The sequence below is a fragment of the Mesoplodon densirostris genome, chromosome 7 (genome assembly GCF_025265405.1).
Source record: "Mesoplodon densirostris isolate mMesDen1 chromosome 7, mMesDen1 primary haplotype, whole genome shotgun sequence".
NCBI classification, from domain to species: Eukaryota; Metazoa; Chordata; class Mammalia; order Artiodactyla; family Ziphiidae; genus Mesoplodon; species Mesoplodon densirostris.
The window spans coordinates 7486982-7500666 of record NC_082667.1 but is presented as its reverse complement, the minus strand read 5'-3'; the positions used below and the strand labels follow the sequence as shown (position 1 = coordinate 7500666).

The 13685-nt window shown below is 58.2% G+C and overlaps 1 protein-coding gene across 3 annotated transcripts; it reads right to left on the bottom strand.

Moving 5' to 3' along the window:
• Positions 1–2615: 2615 nt before the first annotated feature.
• RELA (RELA proto-oncogene, NF-kB subunit) lies at positions 2616–12577 on the bottom strand. 3 transcript variants are annotated; one of them, XM_060104487.1, is made up of 11 exons: positions 12471–12577; positions 11865–11891; positions 11611–11762; positions 11332–11480; positions 10358–10449; positions 9870–10001; positions 8904–9008; positions 8473–8685; positions 5530–5610; positions 5369–5443; positions 2616–3096 (listed from the first exon to the last, which is right to left on the bottom strand). In XM_060104487.1, exons 1-11 carry the CDS (start codon positions 12475–12477, stop codon positions 2996–2998), a joined length of 1134 nt encoding a protein of 377 aa, XP_059960470.1. In that variant the 5' UTR covers positions 12478–12577; the 3' UTR covers positions 2616–2995. The 3 variants fall into 3 exon arrangements, with proteins under 3 accessions (XP_059960470.1, XP_059960467.1, XP_059960468.1); XM_060104484.1 differs by lacking the exon at positions 2616–3096 and adding an exon at positions 3124–4576 and having other exon boundaries at positions 12471–12576; XM_060104485.1 differs by lacking the exons at positions 2616–3096; positions 10358–10449; positions 11611–11762; positions 11865–11891; positions 12471–12577 and adding an exon at positions 3124–4576 and having other exon boundaries at positions 11332–11377.
• Positions 12578–13685: the final 1108 nt, after the last annotated feature.

Here is a 13685-nt window from a genome sequence, read left to right as displayed (position 1 = left end):
GACACAGGTGTTCATGACGTGATGGGGGAAGGGGCTTTGCCCCCACAGGCCCCCGGCCAAGCTCCCGGGACGGTGGCTCAGGGTTGGGTTGGCACAAACTGAGGGGTTCTCTGAGGCGAGGCAACCCTTGGCTTCTGTCCCACCAACATTGATTTGGTCTGTTGGGAAGCAGGTGGCCACACCCTGTACCTATTCTGCTTAATCGTTGGAGCCAGGCCCCTGCCCTAGAACCAGACCTGCGGGGCTGAGATCAGAGGCAGAGCCCCTCCGCGCAGGAGAGGAAAGGCGCTTAGGGGCCAAGGGGCGCCTGCCCATGCCCTCTTTAAAGGCCCTGTCCCCAGTACAGGCCCCGCTCTCCTCTCTGTAGACACTGAGCCCCCAAGCCTGGCACTCCCTCAGTCACCTGGCCAGATCTGGCAGGCCCCAATTCCAGAGGTAGTAGCTTCTCTGCCTTGGTTGCCTGGGAGATGTTTCCATGTCCCAGAGGAAATCGGCCCTTGGCCCACTTCTCTCCTCACCAGCCCATGACCCCTTGTTCCTCAGCAGGCTGGGCCCTTTCCTGTGAGTGGCATCAGTAGGTCCAAACTTGAATCGTGTCTAAACTGTTTTCTGGATCTGAGGCCCAGACAGGGCACTGACTTGCCCAGCATCACATGCCTAGTTCAGCCCTGCTGAGACTCAGGCCCTGGGGCCCATGAACCCGGGCTTTGGCAGGATGAGCTTGGCTCTGAGAAACAGAGCTTCAGGGGCTCAAGCTTCATGGAGGAGGTAATGTGAGGGCTGAGGGTTCTTTTGTTTTTTTGTGTTTTATTTATTTGTCTGCCCTGGGTCTTCGTTGAGGCACGCAGGATCTTCATTGTGGTGTGTGGGATCTTTGGTTGCGGCATGCAGGATCTAGTTCCCTGACCAGGGATCGAACCCAGGCCCCCTGCATTGGGAGCATGGAGTTTTAACCACTGGACCACCAGTGAAGTCCTGGGGCTGAGTTTTAAAGGCTCAATGTCGGGACATTCGATCCCTGGTCGGGGAACTAAGGTCCCACGTGCCACAAGGTGTGGCCAAAATGTAAAAATAAAATAAAGGCTCAATGTCCTGTTCACCAGGTAGAGAAGGCAAAGGGATCCTGGGTAGGACCAGTCTGGGGGGCCTGTTGGACTGGAGTCAGCCTATGTAGGGACGCAGGGTCAAGGAGGCTGGAGCTGAATCAGAAAGGGCTGTGAGTGGGTGCACTAGAGCTCCTGGACTAGCAGTTCCCAGCACTGTGTCCCAGCTTTCACCTGGTGGACTGTAGTGAGGAGCCCTCACAGTGCAGGGTGGAAGGCTCTGGTGTGATAGATGTTCAAAGGGAGGGTGATGCGATTTGGGTGTCAGAGCCCTTCGGCCACAGGGAAGGCCAGGCCAGGGAGGAGGCTGTAGTGGCAGCCCCAGTGGAAGAGCTGGTGGCTGAAACTAGGCGACAGCAGTGGAGATGGGGAGAACTGGGCACGTTTGCCAGGACCCAGTGAGGAGGTGGATTCGAGTTGCTAGGGGAGAAGATGCAGAGTCGACGGTGGTGGCCAGGTTTCTGGCTGGAGCCCCTGGAGGATGGTAAGGCCATGGCTGAGATGGGGAGGGGGAAGGGCGGGCTGGGGCTGGCCGGGGTTCTTTGGAACACGGAGAGTTTGAGAGGCCTGAGGGATGTCAGTGTGAGATGTCCAGTGTGCTGGCGCGCTGGAGAGAGAAGTGTGGGCTGGAGACAAGGATTTGGGACTGGTGAGCCATGAGCATGATGAAGTCACGCAGGGAGTGTGGGAAGGACCGTGAGAGGGCTTCTGGGGGTCACGGGATGTCACTTCAGGACACTGGGAAAGCCAAGAAGAGCGAGGCACAGCCTGGGTTGGAGGACCTGGGCTCGCTCATTCCTCTCTGGGCCTCAGGTTGGCCACACTGCGGGCAGCTCTGCCATCAGTTTCCTCTGGTTAGCTTTCTCACCCCTCCAGGTCCCTCCTGGCGTTCGCCCTCGCCCCATTTACAGCGCCGTTGCTCCATCAAGCCCCATCTCCCCAAGCACCCCCGGCAGGTTCGCCGGGGTCCTGACCTGGCCACCACGCTCGGGTTCCGCCCCTCGCGCGTAAGTACAGCTTGGCCTGGCCCCAGAGTGGCCCACCTGCTTCAGACCCTGCCCCCCGACCAAGAGCCTGGAGCGAAGCACGATTCGCTCGATGCTTTCCGGTTCGCCAACATTCCGCCGCCAGCTGGCATCTTCCCTCATAGACACCGTCCATCGGAGTCTGCACCCTGGGCCTACTGTATTCCCAGGAGACTCGCTAGATTTGCAGCACGTCCCACTGAAACTCGGTTGCTCTTGCCTTCACCCTCCCGCAAAACCCTGCGACCCCACCGGCCTCAGAATGGGTTTTCCTGAAGCGCATTACCTGCCGCCCCTGTTGTAGACTGCTATCCGTGCGCATGCGCACTAGCGACGGCGGGCCCTAGCGGCCCACAGCCCCTGGCGACCCTGCCTTACTGCGCGTGCGTCGGGCCAAGCCGGAAGTACGTCCAGTTCTAGTCCCTCTGGGAGTCGATTTGTTTTTATTCAGGACTCCTGGGCGCGCGCGGTGGTGGAACGGCGGCTTCGGATTTAAGATTTCCTCGGTGCTCCCAGGGCAGGGTGTCAAAGCATAGACCTTTACCTGGCACCTCCCCTTCCCCAACAGATGCAAACACTGCCGCATCCATTTAAGGGATGAAATCCAAACCTCTTAGCCCCGCGTTCTTGATCTTTCACAGACTGGCCCCATCGAACCTTTCAACATCGTCTCTCTTACCCCGCTCACCTACAAACGCTGGCTAGTCCCTCTGCGAAACCCATCCTCCTCTGTTGATGTAAGACCTGAAGCTAGTGTGGCCTCTGAAACCCTTCCTGAAAATGCTCCATCCCCACAGCTACTGGTCCCTACCGGGCTCTCACTAGGCTGGGACCTCCACCCATTCCCACCCCCTTAGCGGACTGCTTTCATCCACCAGCTGGTATCCAGGAGTTTCCACAGGCATCTTCGGACTGCAGGCTCCCGGATGGCAATGTATTCATCCAACTCTGTATCACCAACGTCCAGCCTGAAATGACCAGCAAAGAGCGTGCTGTTTGCTGAAAGGCGGCAAATCTCTGGCCAGCTTGGCAATGAATTTATTAGTTCAGAGTAGAAAAAGCAATAGTCTAAACGCTTTGATTGTTCACTAAAAACGGACCCTTTTGACTGGAGAGCAGCCAGCCTGCTCTCCCCCTGACCCTCCTAACAACTCGCCCTACTGCCAAGGCACTTGAGAAAAGGGGGAACAGAGCAGTCTCAGAGAGAACCTCCCTGGATCCTGGAGAAGACCAGAGCTATCCCACCAGTTCCCTTCAACCACAGCCCAGCAAGGAAAGAGCTGGCAGAGCCCTCTGCAGGGCAGGAAGGCCAGCTCCTCACATGCCGGTGGTTAGGCACATAGAACTCCAGCACCACACAGGGGCTGCGAACAGGGGCATTATTTTGGCTCAAGGTGTAAATGAACCCATGATTTGAGGAAGACACTTGCTAATAAGGCTTTGTGGCCTCAAAGGCCACAGCTCCAGCTTATCCCTCTCTCTAGGAGAGTACTAGAAGCTGGAGGGTGGGGTTGAGGGACCCCAGAATTCCCTATAGAGACTGGAGCTGAATATCAGGATAAGGGAAGGAAGAGTTTGAGTTTTCCCAGCTCTCCCCTTTCCAGAGAAGTTAATGCTTCTGCTTAAGCACCTCCAAAAAGAGAGAGATAGATACTGCCAATAGAAGAATAAAATGCATCCCCCAAGAATAAAAAAACATCACCCAAAGAAGTAGGGGGCAGCTGGAGAACACCCCCCCCCCCAGAATCCGTAAGTGCTTGCTTTGGGAGGGCTTCCATCCCTTGCAACCCAGTGCTCTGGGCAGGGCAGGGCAGGTCCCCGCCCTTTAGGAGCTGATCTGACTCAGAAGGGCTGAGAAGTCCATGTCCGCAATGGAGGAGAAGTCTTCATCCCCTGAGAGGAGGCCGTTGCTGAGGCCAGAGGCTCCCAGGGGAGTGGGAGCTGGGTCAGGGGGCCTCTGGGACCCTGTCACCAGACGAGTTATAGCCTCAGGGTACTCCATCAGCATGGGCTCAGCTGTATGGGGGGCCATGGGTACACCCTGGTTCAGCAGCTGCTGAAACTCAGAGTTGTCGACGGATGCCAGGTCTGTGAACACGGCTGGATCTGTGTTATTGCCAAGCAGGGCCCCCAGGTCTTCATCAGCATCAAACTGCAGCTGCAGCAGGGCCTCTGTCAGTGTCCCTTCCCCAGCCGGGATGGTCTTGGGGGCAGGTGGGGTCACAGCCTGAGCAAGGCCTGGGGCTAGGACTGGGCCAGGGGCTGGGGCCTGGGCCAGGGCTGATGCCATGGCTGGGGCAGGGGCTGGGGCCTGGGCCAGGACTAGGGCAGGGGCCGGTGCCAAGGCCGAGGTCTGGCTTGGGATCTGCCCAGAAGGAAAGACCATGGGGGAGAACTCCTCAAAGTTGATGGTGCTGAGAGATGGTGTAAAGGGATAGGGCTGGGGAGCTGGAAGGAGAAACAGAGAGGCAGGGGTCAGAGAAAGCCTCAGAGGCCCACCCCAGCCCCTGGACCCCAGCTGCTGTCAAGACTGCTTAGGATCAGTCCTTCCCTGTGGCGTCACGGCCAGCACCCTAGCACCCTTCTCTTAATCCAATCTGACCTCGCCTGTAAGGTCCAGTTCCAGCCTCAACTCCTTGGAGCCTTCCCTGTCTACCCTAGCCCACAAAACTCTCACAGCCTTTCAGAAGAAGGGACGCTTTCAGAGCTGGCGAAACCTCATCTTACAGCTGAAAGACCAAGCCCTAAGCGGGCCTGGGCCCAAGCAACACCCAGTAAGCAGGGGGTCGTCATTCTTCTTTGAGTCACACAGCAGCACATTCAGTTTGCTGTTTTGCTGCTTTAGAGGTGATTTTTTTTGTTGCCCCACTTCAATGGAGAGCTGAGGGCAGAGACTGTGCATTTTTGAAACTTCTGTATCTGAAGGTCTCCAACGTGGGGTTTAACTGGCATAGGGGTTCTCATCCCCAAGAGGTTGCTGGTTCCTGGGCCACACCTCCAGAACCTCTGATTCCACAGGTCTGTTAGGGGCCCAGGAATCTGCATTTTCACCACTTCCCTGATGGCTGTGACACAGGCAACTAGGCCTCAGGCCCTGAGAAACGGGAGCCCAACAGAGCAGCCTTCAGATGTCTGCTGCTGAGACTGACTGCTCGTCTCCCTCCCAGAATGGGTCTAAACCACGCGCTGAACAGATTTGAGCCTATAGTTCTGGTGGGGCAACCTTAAGGAAACCCTTACCTGGCTTGGGAACGGAAGCTGAGCTGCGGGAAGGCACAGCGATGCGCCGGGTCGGAGGCCGGTGGTCGGTGGGTCCTGTGAGACAAAGGCTGGGTCAGTTCTTGGCGCACAAGGTCCCCCTTCCCCTGCCTTCTCTCTAATTCTCCCACTGCCCCTCTTACCATTGAAAGGGCTCTTTTTCATGATGCTCTTAAAGGTCTCATATGTCCTTTTGCGTTTCTCCTCAATCCGGTGACGATCATCTGGGAAAGTAATGGAGGAAAGCGGGTCTTACTCTCCCCAGCTGGACCCCCAAAGCTCTCAGAGGACCCTTGGGAGGTAGGTGACGGGACAAACTTCCTGAAGACCCTTTCTCCAAACCTTCTCAGCCAATGAGAAGAGCTGTGTGACTCTGTGACACTCAACAATTATAAGAATGGGGACTTCCCTGGTGGCGCAGTGGTTAAGAATCCGCCTGCCAATGCAGGGAACACGGGTTTGATCCCTGGTCCAGGAAGATCCCACATGCCGCGGAGCAACTAAGTGCGTGTGCCACAACTACTGAGCTTGCGCTCTAGAGCCCGTGAGCCACAACTACTGAACCCGTGAGCCACAACTACTGAACCCGTGTGCCACAACTACTGAAGCCGGCGTGCCTAGAGCCTGTGCTCTGCAACAAGAGAAGCCATCGCAGTGAGAAGCCCGTGCACCGCAGTGAAGAGTAGCCCCTGCTTGCCGCAACTAGAGAAAGCCCGCGTGCAGCAGCGAAGATCCAATGCTGCCAAGACAAAACAATTATAAGAATGCCATGGTTTTGTGAGAACACCTCTGTTAGCTCAATCTGCCCTCTGAAGGCCACACGGGTACTCCCAAGTCAGGGGCACAGCTGACATCCCTGTTCCCCTCCAGCCTTGATCAGGCCTGGCACCGTGCCCTCTGCTCTCTGGGGCAGCCCAGGCACGACAGACCAGCTTAAGGCTTCAACAGACTCTTAATCTTCTCTCTGATGGTTTCAGAGTTCAGTCTGGAGCTCTCAGAATTTTCTAACTTCTGCTGCACTTGGATAACCCCAAAGGACTCGACCCCAACAGTCCAAAGCCAACCTCACCATCTCACCTCAAACACCTGGTTCTGGTTCTTTCTCCTTCTGTGTTCCCTCCCTACTGCTCTGTCCTGTCCCCAAACCTCGGACACATCCTCAGCATCTTCCTCTTTCTCACTCCCTACCGTTCAGCCCCTAGACACATATTTACCAAGCACCTACTGCGTGCCAGGCTCCGTTTGAGCCACTGGGATATGGCCCTGAGTAAACAGACAAGGTTCCTGCTCCCAAAGATGACATCCTAATGACAGAGGGGCTAAGACGCAACCACATACAAGTGATAGGAGCTCTGAGGGAGAGGCACAGGGTGATGTAACACCACCAGAAGATCAAGGACTCTAGTTTAGAGGTGTCCAGGGAAGCACTGGTGTGAGCCCATCACGTGAAGATCTGGGGGCCGAGCATTCCAAGCAGAGGCAACAGCTAGAACACAGGTCCTGAGGGGGACTGGGCTTGGTGTGTGTTGTACACAAAGGGCCCGTGGGGCTGAGGGTCCCTGAGGAGGCCAGCAGTAGGTGAGATCGTCTCGCTTTGCATTCCCTCTGCAAGGTTCATATGGCACCTTCTCTCCCAGGATGACCAAAACATCTTCCAAAATGGCCTCCCCACCCCGAGTCTCCCCACCTCAGATCCTCTGCACGCTGCTGCCAAAGCGAGCTTCCAGATCTGCTCTTGTCACTTCTCTGCTCAGAAACCTTTGGTGGCTCCCCACTGCCTTAGGATGCGACCGTGGATGAATGCCTAGAGTCCAACCTTCAAGGCCCTTCTGGGGCTTCCCTGGTGATCCAGTGGTTAAGACTCTGCACCTCCACTGCAGGGGGCGAGGGTTCGATCCCTGGTCGGGAACTAAGATCCCACATGCCACGTGGCACAGCCAAAACCAAACCAAAACAAAGAAAACCAGCCCTCCTGCCGGGGGCCTGCTCACCGCTGACATCAGCTCCCACCACAAAGCTGTCCCCAAACGTGCTGTGCCGTGCACTCTCCAACACCTGTGCCCTTCCAGGTGCTGCTCCACCTGCCTAGAAAATGCACTTCTGGGTCTTTCTCCAACTTAAATGCCAACTCCTCCATGCAGCCGGCTCCAGCTCCCACGGTATTTTGCACACACCTCCGTTTCGCACGTTACTCTGTGACTTAAGGCTCTGTTTTGCATATGTGTCCTCCTCATGTGACTGAGCTTCCAAAGAGCAGGGAACATGTCTTATTCATCTTTGTATTCAGATTACCTGGCACAGGCCCTGGCACCAAGTGGACACTCAGTGATTATTTGTGGAATGAACTGATGGCCATTTTGGGGGTTGCTTTCTAGACTCTATTAGACAGTTCCCAGGGCAGGAAACACTCTCAGGCTGGATGATGGACTTTGTTTTTTGTTTTCTGCGGTATGCGGGCCTCTCACTGTTGTGGCCTCTCCTGTTGTGGAGCACAGGCTCCGGACACGCAGGCTCAGTGGCCATGGCTCAGGGGCCCAGCCGCTCTGCGGCATGTGGGATCTTCCCGGACCGGGGCACGAACCCGTGTGCCCTGCATCGGCAGGCGGACTCTCAACCGCTGCACCACCAGGGAAGCCTGGATGACGGACTTTGAATAAAGGATCACTCTGGCTGTTCCTATTTGATCAGATGCCCGAAAGCCTTGACCAAACCATGGCTGTGCGGTAGTGCTAAGAGAGATCCGGTGTGGCAAAAGGACCCTGGAGCCAGATGGCCTGGGTTCAAATGAGGTCTGGGTCTGCTGACTCACTGAGTATGTGACCTCAGGCAGGTCAGATGCTCACTCCCACCTCAAAAGGTTCATTAGAGAATAAAATCAGGTAATTTGCTGATATGCCTGGAATAGGGCCATGCCTGTAGTAAGAGCTAGGTAAGTCTCGGGTATCGTTACTATTAAATGAGGCAAGAAAGATAATCTGATTACTGTGTAAATCCCCGCCCGACTCCAGCTTCTGACCCTCACCTACAGCTGCCACATCCAGGCCTGGCCTCACTCCCATTGGCTGGAGCCCTCCCCAGCTGGGTACCTGTGTCTGGCAAGTACTGGAATTCCATGGGCTCGCTGAGCTCCCGATCGGAAGGCCGCCGCAGCTGCATGGAGACGCGCACAGGGGCCTGCAGGCTGGGGTCCGCGTAGGGGGGCGTCCGGAACACAATGGCCACTTGCCGGTGCACATCAGCTTGTGAAAAGGAGCCTCGGGCCTCCCAGCCTGGTCCCGTGAAATACACCTCGATATCCTCTGCCAGAGATGGAGTGGCTTCGTGGGTCACCGTGCTCAGCTCACCCTGCCCGCCGCCCCCTACAACTGCTGCTACTTATCTCTGGACATACATCGCCCCACTGCCCCCAAGGTGCTGGGGGAGTGTCTACACCAGTTCCCTGACATTCACCATGTCTGCTCAGCCTTGCCCTTCACCTCCTGATCCAAAGAGCACGGCCCTCCTCCGGGGTATGTACCTTTCTGCACCTTGTCACACAGCAGGAAGATCTCATCCCCGCCAAGGCAGCTCCCAGAGTTCCGATTCACTCGGCAGATCTTGAGCTCGGCAGTGTTGGGGGCGCCTGAGGGTGTGGGAATAAGGAAGGAAGCCCTGAACCACCAGAGGTCTGCTGGGCTGACCTGCAGGAAATGCAAGGCTCCTGCCCAGCCCAGAGCCAAGGCTGTCCAGGGCTTGCTGACTGTGCCTCTGCAGCCAAGGTCCGACCATTCCCACGGGCTCCTCACCCCAACCAGTTCAGCAACTATTTACCTACTAGCACCTACTCTGTCCCCAGCTCTGTTCTACGCCTGAAGAATATAACCACGCACAAAACCTAAACATCTCTGCCCTCACAGAGCTCACAGTCCAATGGGAACCAACGGGATCACAACTCCTCTTTCTCCACCTGACCCAAGTAATCTTCAAGGCCCATTCATACCCACCCTGGCAATGAACCCTTCCCTCCTGACCCCCCGGTTCATCCTGGTTTCCGGGCCTCGGGGCTCCAAAGGCCTTTTATTTTCACTCACCCTGTTGGCTACTTAATTAAAGACTGCAGTTGATCAGTGTCGGCCCAATTCGTCTGTGAACTTCCTGTGAGCTTTCATCATTGAATTATTACTCTCTAACGTTATCTCATTTTTGGGAGTTCATTTCCTGGAGTCATCAGTACAGTTCTGGGCATACCACCCTCTCATCACGTATTGGAAATGCCTGTCTCCCATCTGACTCCCTGCCAGCCTGGAAGCTGCACCTCGAGGGCAGCTCTGGGTCTTCTTTGCCTCGTCTCTCTGGCCAGCACAGTGCTGGGCACAGAGGAGACGACGAATACGCTGGATGACCGGACGAAGCCAGAGCAACTTTTGCAGGCCCCCGTGCCCGCCCCCACTTCCTCCTCATAGGTCCACCCCTCCTCCCTGCCTGCAGTTCCCTGGCCACTCACGGTTGTCAAAGATGGGATGAGAGAGGACAGGCGACAGGCGTAGGGGCCTGCCTGCAGGGTCCCGCACTGTCACCTGGAAGCAGAGCCGGACAGCATTCAGGTCGTAGTCTCCACGCTGCTCTTCTACAGGAACTGCCAGAAAAACAGATGGTCAGGCGAGCCTGGGCGGGGGATGGAGCGGGACGTGTGTGTGTGCAGGGGTGAGCTCTGGGTTGGGAGGGCTGTTTGAGGGCATGTGAAATGGTAGGAGCCCTAGAAGAGGAGGAAGAGAAGGTTCTAGACCCATCACTGACTCCGCCTGTGACCCTGGATGCTACGTTCCCTATGTCCCTTCTCCGGGTCTCTTTCCCCAGTGGTAAACAGCAAGATTCCATCTGTACTGTGGGTCTTGGCCAGCGAGGGACAGATGAGGGGAAGGTGGCCTCAGGGGGCGACAGAGGCTGGAGGTGCTCCAGGCAGGCCCAGGCCTTTGCCGCCGCCGCCCTCACCTTGGAAGGGGTTGTTGTTGGTCTGGATGCGCTGACTGATGGCCTGCTCCAGGTCCCGCTTCTTTACACACTGGATCCCCAGGTTCTGGAAGCTGAGGCCCCCCCGGGCATCAGTCCCACTGTCTCCAGAAGAGCGTGGGCCCTCCTGCCTTGCCCACTCTGCCCGTTCTCCCCCACCCACTCGCCAGGTGAGCACTTCGTGCTTAAGCCCCTTGAATGGTCCCCAACCATGCCACCGTGAAAGCCACTCCCTACTCTGGCTGACAAGGCCCTGTGCCCTGGCACCTGGCCCCAGCTGCAGTCCCTGCCGGCTACCTACCCTCTGCCACAGGGGCTTCTTTCCCTTCTCCAAACACATGAAACTCATTCCCACTTCAAAGGCTTCTGCACCTGTTCATTCTGCTGGGCGTGTTCCTTCGGTGCTTCTCTGCTTTCCCACATTTAGGTCTTACCTGCGAGAGGCCCTTCTGACCTCCCAAGCCCAAGGAATGAGACCGGCTCCTTTGCCTCCCCCACCTCGGGCTCTTCTTCCAAACTATTACTCCTTTATTTTCATCACTGAAATGGTGACTCCCTTACAGTATCTTGTTTAGTTATTTGTACATTTATTTATGGCCTGCCTCTGTCAACTAGTATGCAAGCTTCAGCGGAGACCAGTGGTTCAGTGGTTTTCTTTCCCGCTACGAGAGGTGTGACACCGAGGGACTCGCCCTTCCAGCCACAGGGGTTAGGGGTTCAGAGGTGAGCAGGGACCCATTCCTTTTCCATGGAGCTCACAAGGAGCTCCTCTCCGCTTGAGAGAGGAGACAGACAATTTCAAGACAAAGGAATCTGCTTGCAGCGCTGGGGACAGAGCAGGGAGTGAGGAATTGTGCCCCCGCTCCAGAAGGGAGTAACACTGTAACAGCTACACAACTGCCCCGCCTCTCCGCCTTCTGTCTCACCACCACCCCTGCCACCCATGACGAGCTCACCTGTGGATGCAGCGGTCCGGGCAGAGCTCAGCCTCATAGAAGCCATCCCGGCAGTCTTTCCCCACAAGCTCATGGGGGTGAGGCCGGTGAGGGGGGTCCTTGGTCACCAGGGAGATGCGGACTGTCCCTGGCCCCGTGTAGCCATTGATCTGTCCAAAGTACAGAGAGAACCCTAGAGGCTCAGAAATTCCAGACCCACCTCCCAGACAGACTGTGTGGGCCTGAACGCAAGTCCCTCCCATACTGACTCTGCGTCCCCGACCTGGGAGCTGTGCTGACCTTGATGGTGGGGTGGGTCTTGGTGGTATCTGTGCTCCTCTCGCCTGGGATACTGCCTGCTGAGCGGCCCTCACACTTGTAGCGAAAGCGCATGCCCCGCTGCTTGGGCTGCTCGATGATCTCCACGTAGGGGCCGGAGGCCTGGGCCGGCTCTGTGGGGGACATGCGGGCCAGCCCCCATCAGATGGCTGACCCCATTGCCCCTGACCCTGGGGAGCTCGTCCCAACCCACTGAGAAAGGATGGCCCACTTACCCGCGGGGAAGATGAGAGGGAAGAGGTCTGAAAGGAGAGGGAAACAAGGGTCAGCACAAGCCCACATCCTGTCCTCACCAGGGAAAGCCTGCTTCCCCACAGCGAGGAGATGGGGCCAGGCCCCTTCCCAGGGACACGGAGTCGGGGCCTGCCACCTGGAACCTGCAGGGAAACTAAGGGGCAGGGGTAAAGGAGCCAGAACCACCTGCTTCCTGAGGGAAGCCGGGGATGGGGGCCTCCCTCCACCAGGGGAAACTGAGTCGGTCTTTTCTATTTTCATAAGTTAAACCAAGGGAGGGCACCCTCACTCCCCATCCCGAGAGGAAACTGAGTCAGATACATTCCCCCCAATGAGGAAACTAAGTCGGAACTGCCCCCCCGGACCCCGGGGGGAAACCGAGTCAACGCTCCCCCCACACCCCACACCCAGAGGGGAAACTGAGTCAGACCCCCGAACGCCCGCCCCGCCCCGCGCCACCATCCGGCCGGCCGCTCCCTGCGCAGCGCCCATCGGCGTAGGAAGGGTCGGAAGGCGACGCAGGGGCTCCCGCCGCGGTCCCGGCGGCCCCAGCGCCGCCACCCCGCGGGGTCAGAGGTCGCCCTCACCGTCCATGGCCGGGGTCCCGGGGGCGGGGCCGGGGTCGCAGCTGGGCCCGCGGCGCGCGCTACAGCAGAGCCATTCGCCAGAGGCGGAAATGCGCTGCGCGCGCCCGCCGCCGCGTCACTGCCGGGAATCCGACCGCGCCTGCGCGCTGGGTCGTCGTCGCCGCCGCCTCCGCCTCCGCCGCCGCCCCTCGCGGGGGTCAGGGGCGAGTGAGCGCCGCGCGGAGGACCGGGAGGCCGTGCGTGCCGGCGCTGTTGTGGACCCGGAGCCAGAGCGCGCTGCGCGGGGCACCGAGATGCTGCTCGCTTGCGGGCCGCTCCCGGGGCTGGCGGGGCGGCTCGGCTCGTCCCCGAGTTTGGGCCCCGCCTGGAGGGCGGGGCCGGCGATTACTCACAATGTTTTTAGGGGATTTCGGGGCCCCCTTCCTCCGATCCGAGGAGTTTGGTGATGTCACCCCGAGCCGGGTCTGGAGCAAAGCCAGGGCTGCCGGGCTTCGACCGCCCGCCTTGCGCAGGGAAGGGCTCGGGCCTGCTTTGCCCTCAAAGGCCAGGTGGCTGAACTCTTCACGGTTTCCTAGTCGATAAAAGTGCTGCTTGGTGCTTCTCGGTGGTTGTTGCCGCAGAAGCACTTTTTAATTTCCCGTCCTCCCCAATCTGGCTGCAAAGAGGGGAAAGGGAAGTGCCCGGACCTCTCCACCTGGCAGTGCTTGGATCGTGGGCTTCGCGGAGCCTGCTGCACTCTAGGGTGGCCCGAGGCTCCGCGCCGCGTCCGCTCCCACAGGCGAGCCGGGCCCAGGCTCATCTGTTTAAGATCATCCACACTGCCGGCCCTCGGGGGCAATGGGAGGGCAGAGGGCACCCAGAGGTAAATCTCTGGAGCCTCGTCTCTGCAACCTGCCGCCTCTGTTTTACAAGGTCTGGGACCCCCAGGGGCCGCTTGAACCCGCAGGGTCACATCCCCCGCCTGTCTCCCCAGGGCTTCCTCCTGGGGTCCAGCCGTCTCCCAAAGCATTTCCACTAATTAAACGTCCTGTAACTCCTCGCCAGGAATGCAACGGTCCGGGCAGAGCTCAGCCGCCCCCAAGGCCAAGCCCAAGGCACGTTCGAGCGGGGTGAGGGTGGGCCTGGAACACCGAGCCCCCCCACCCCCCAAGGCGGCTTCCTCATCCCAGAATGACGATGCTCCATGGCAGGCGGCAGAGTCTTCCCCAGATGGAG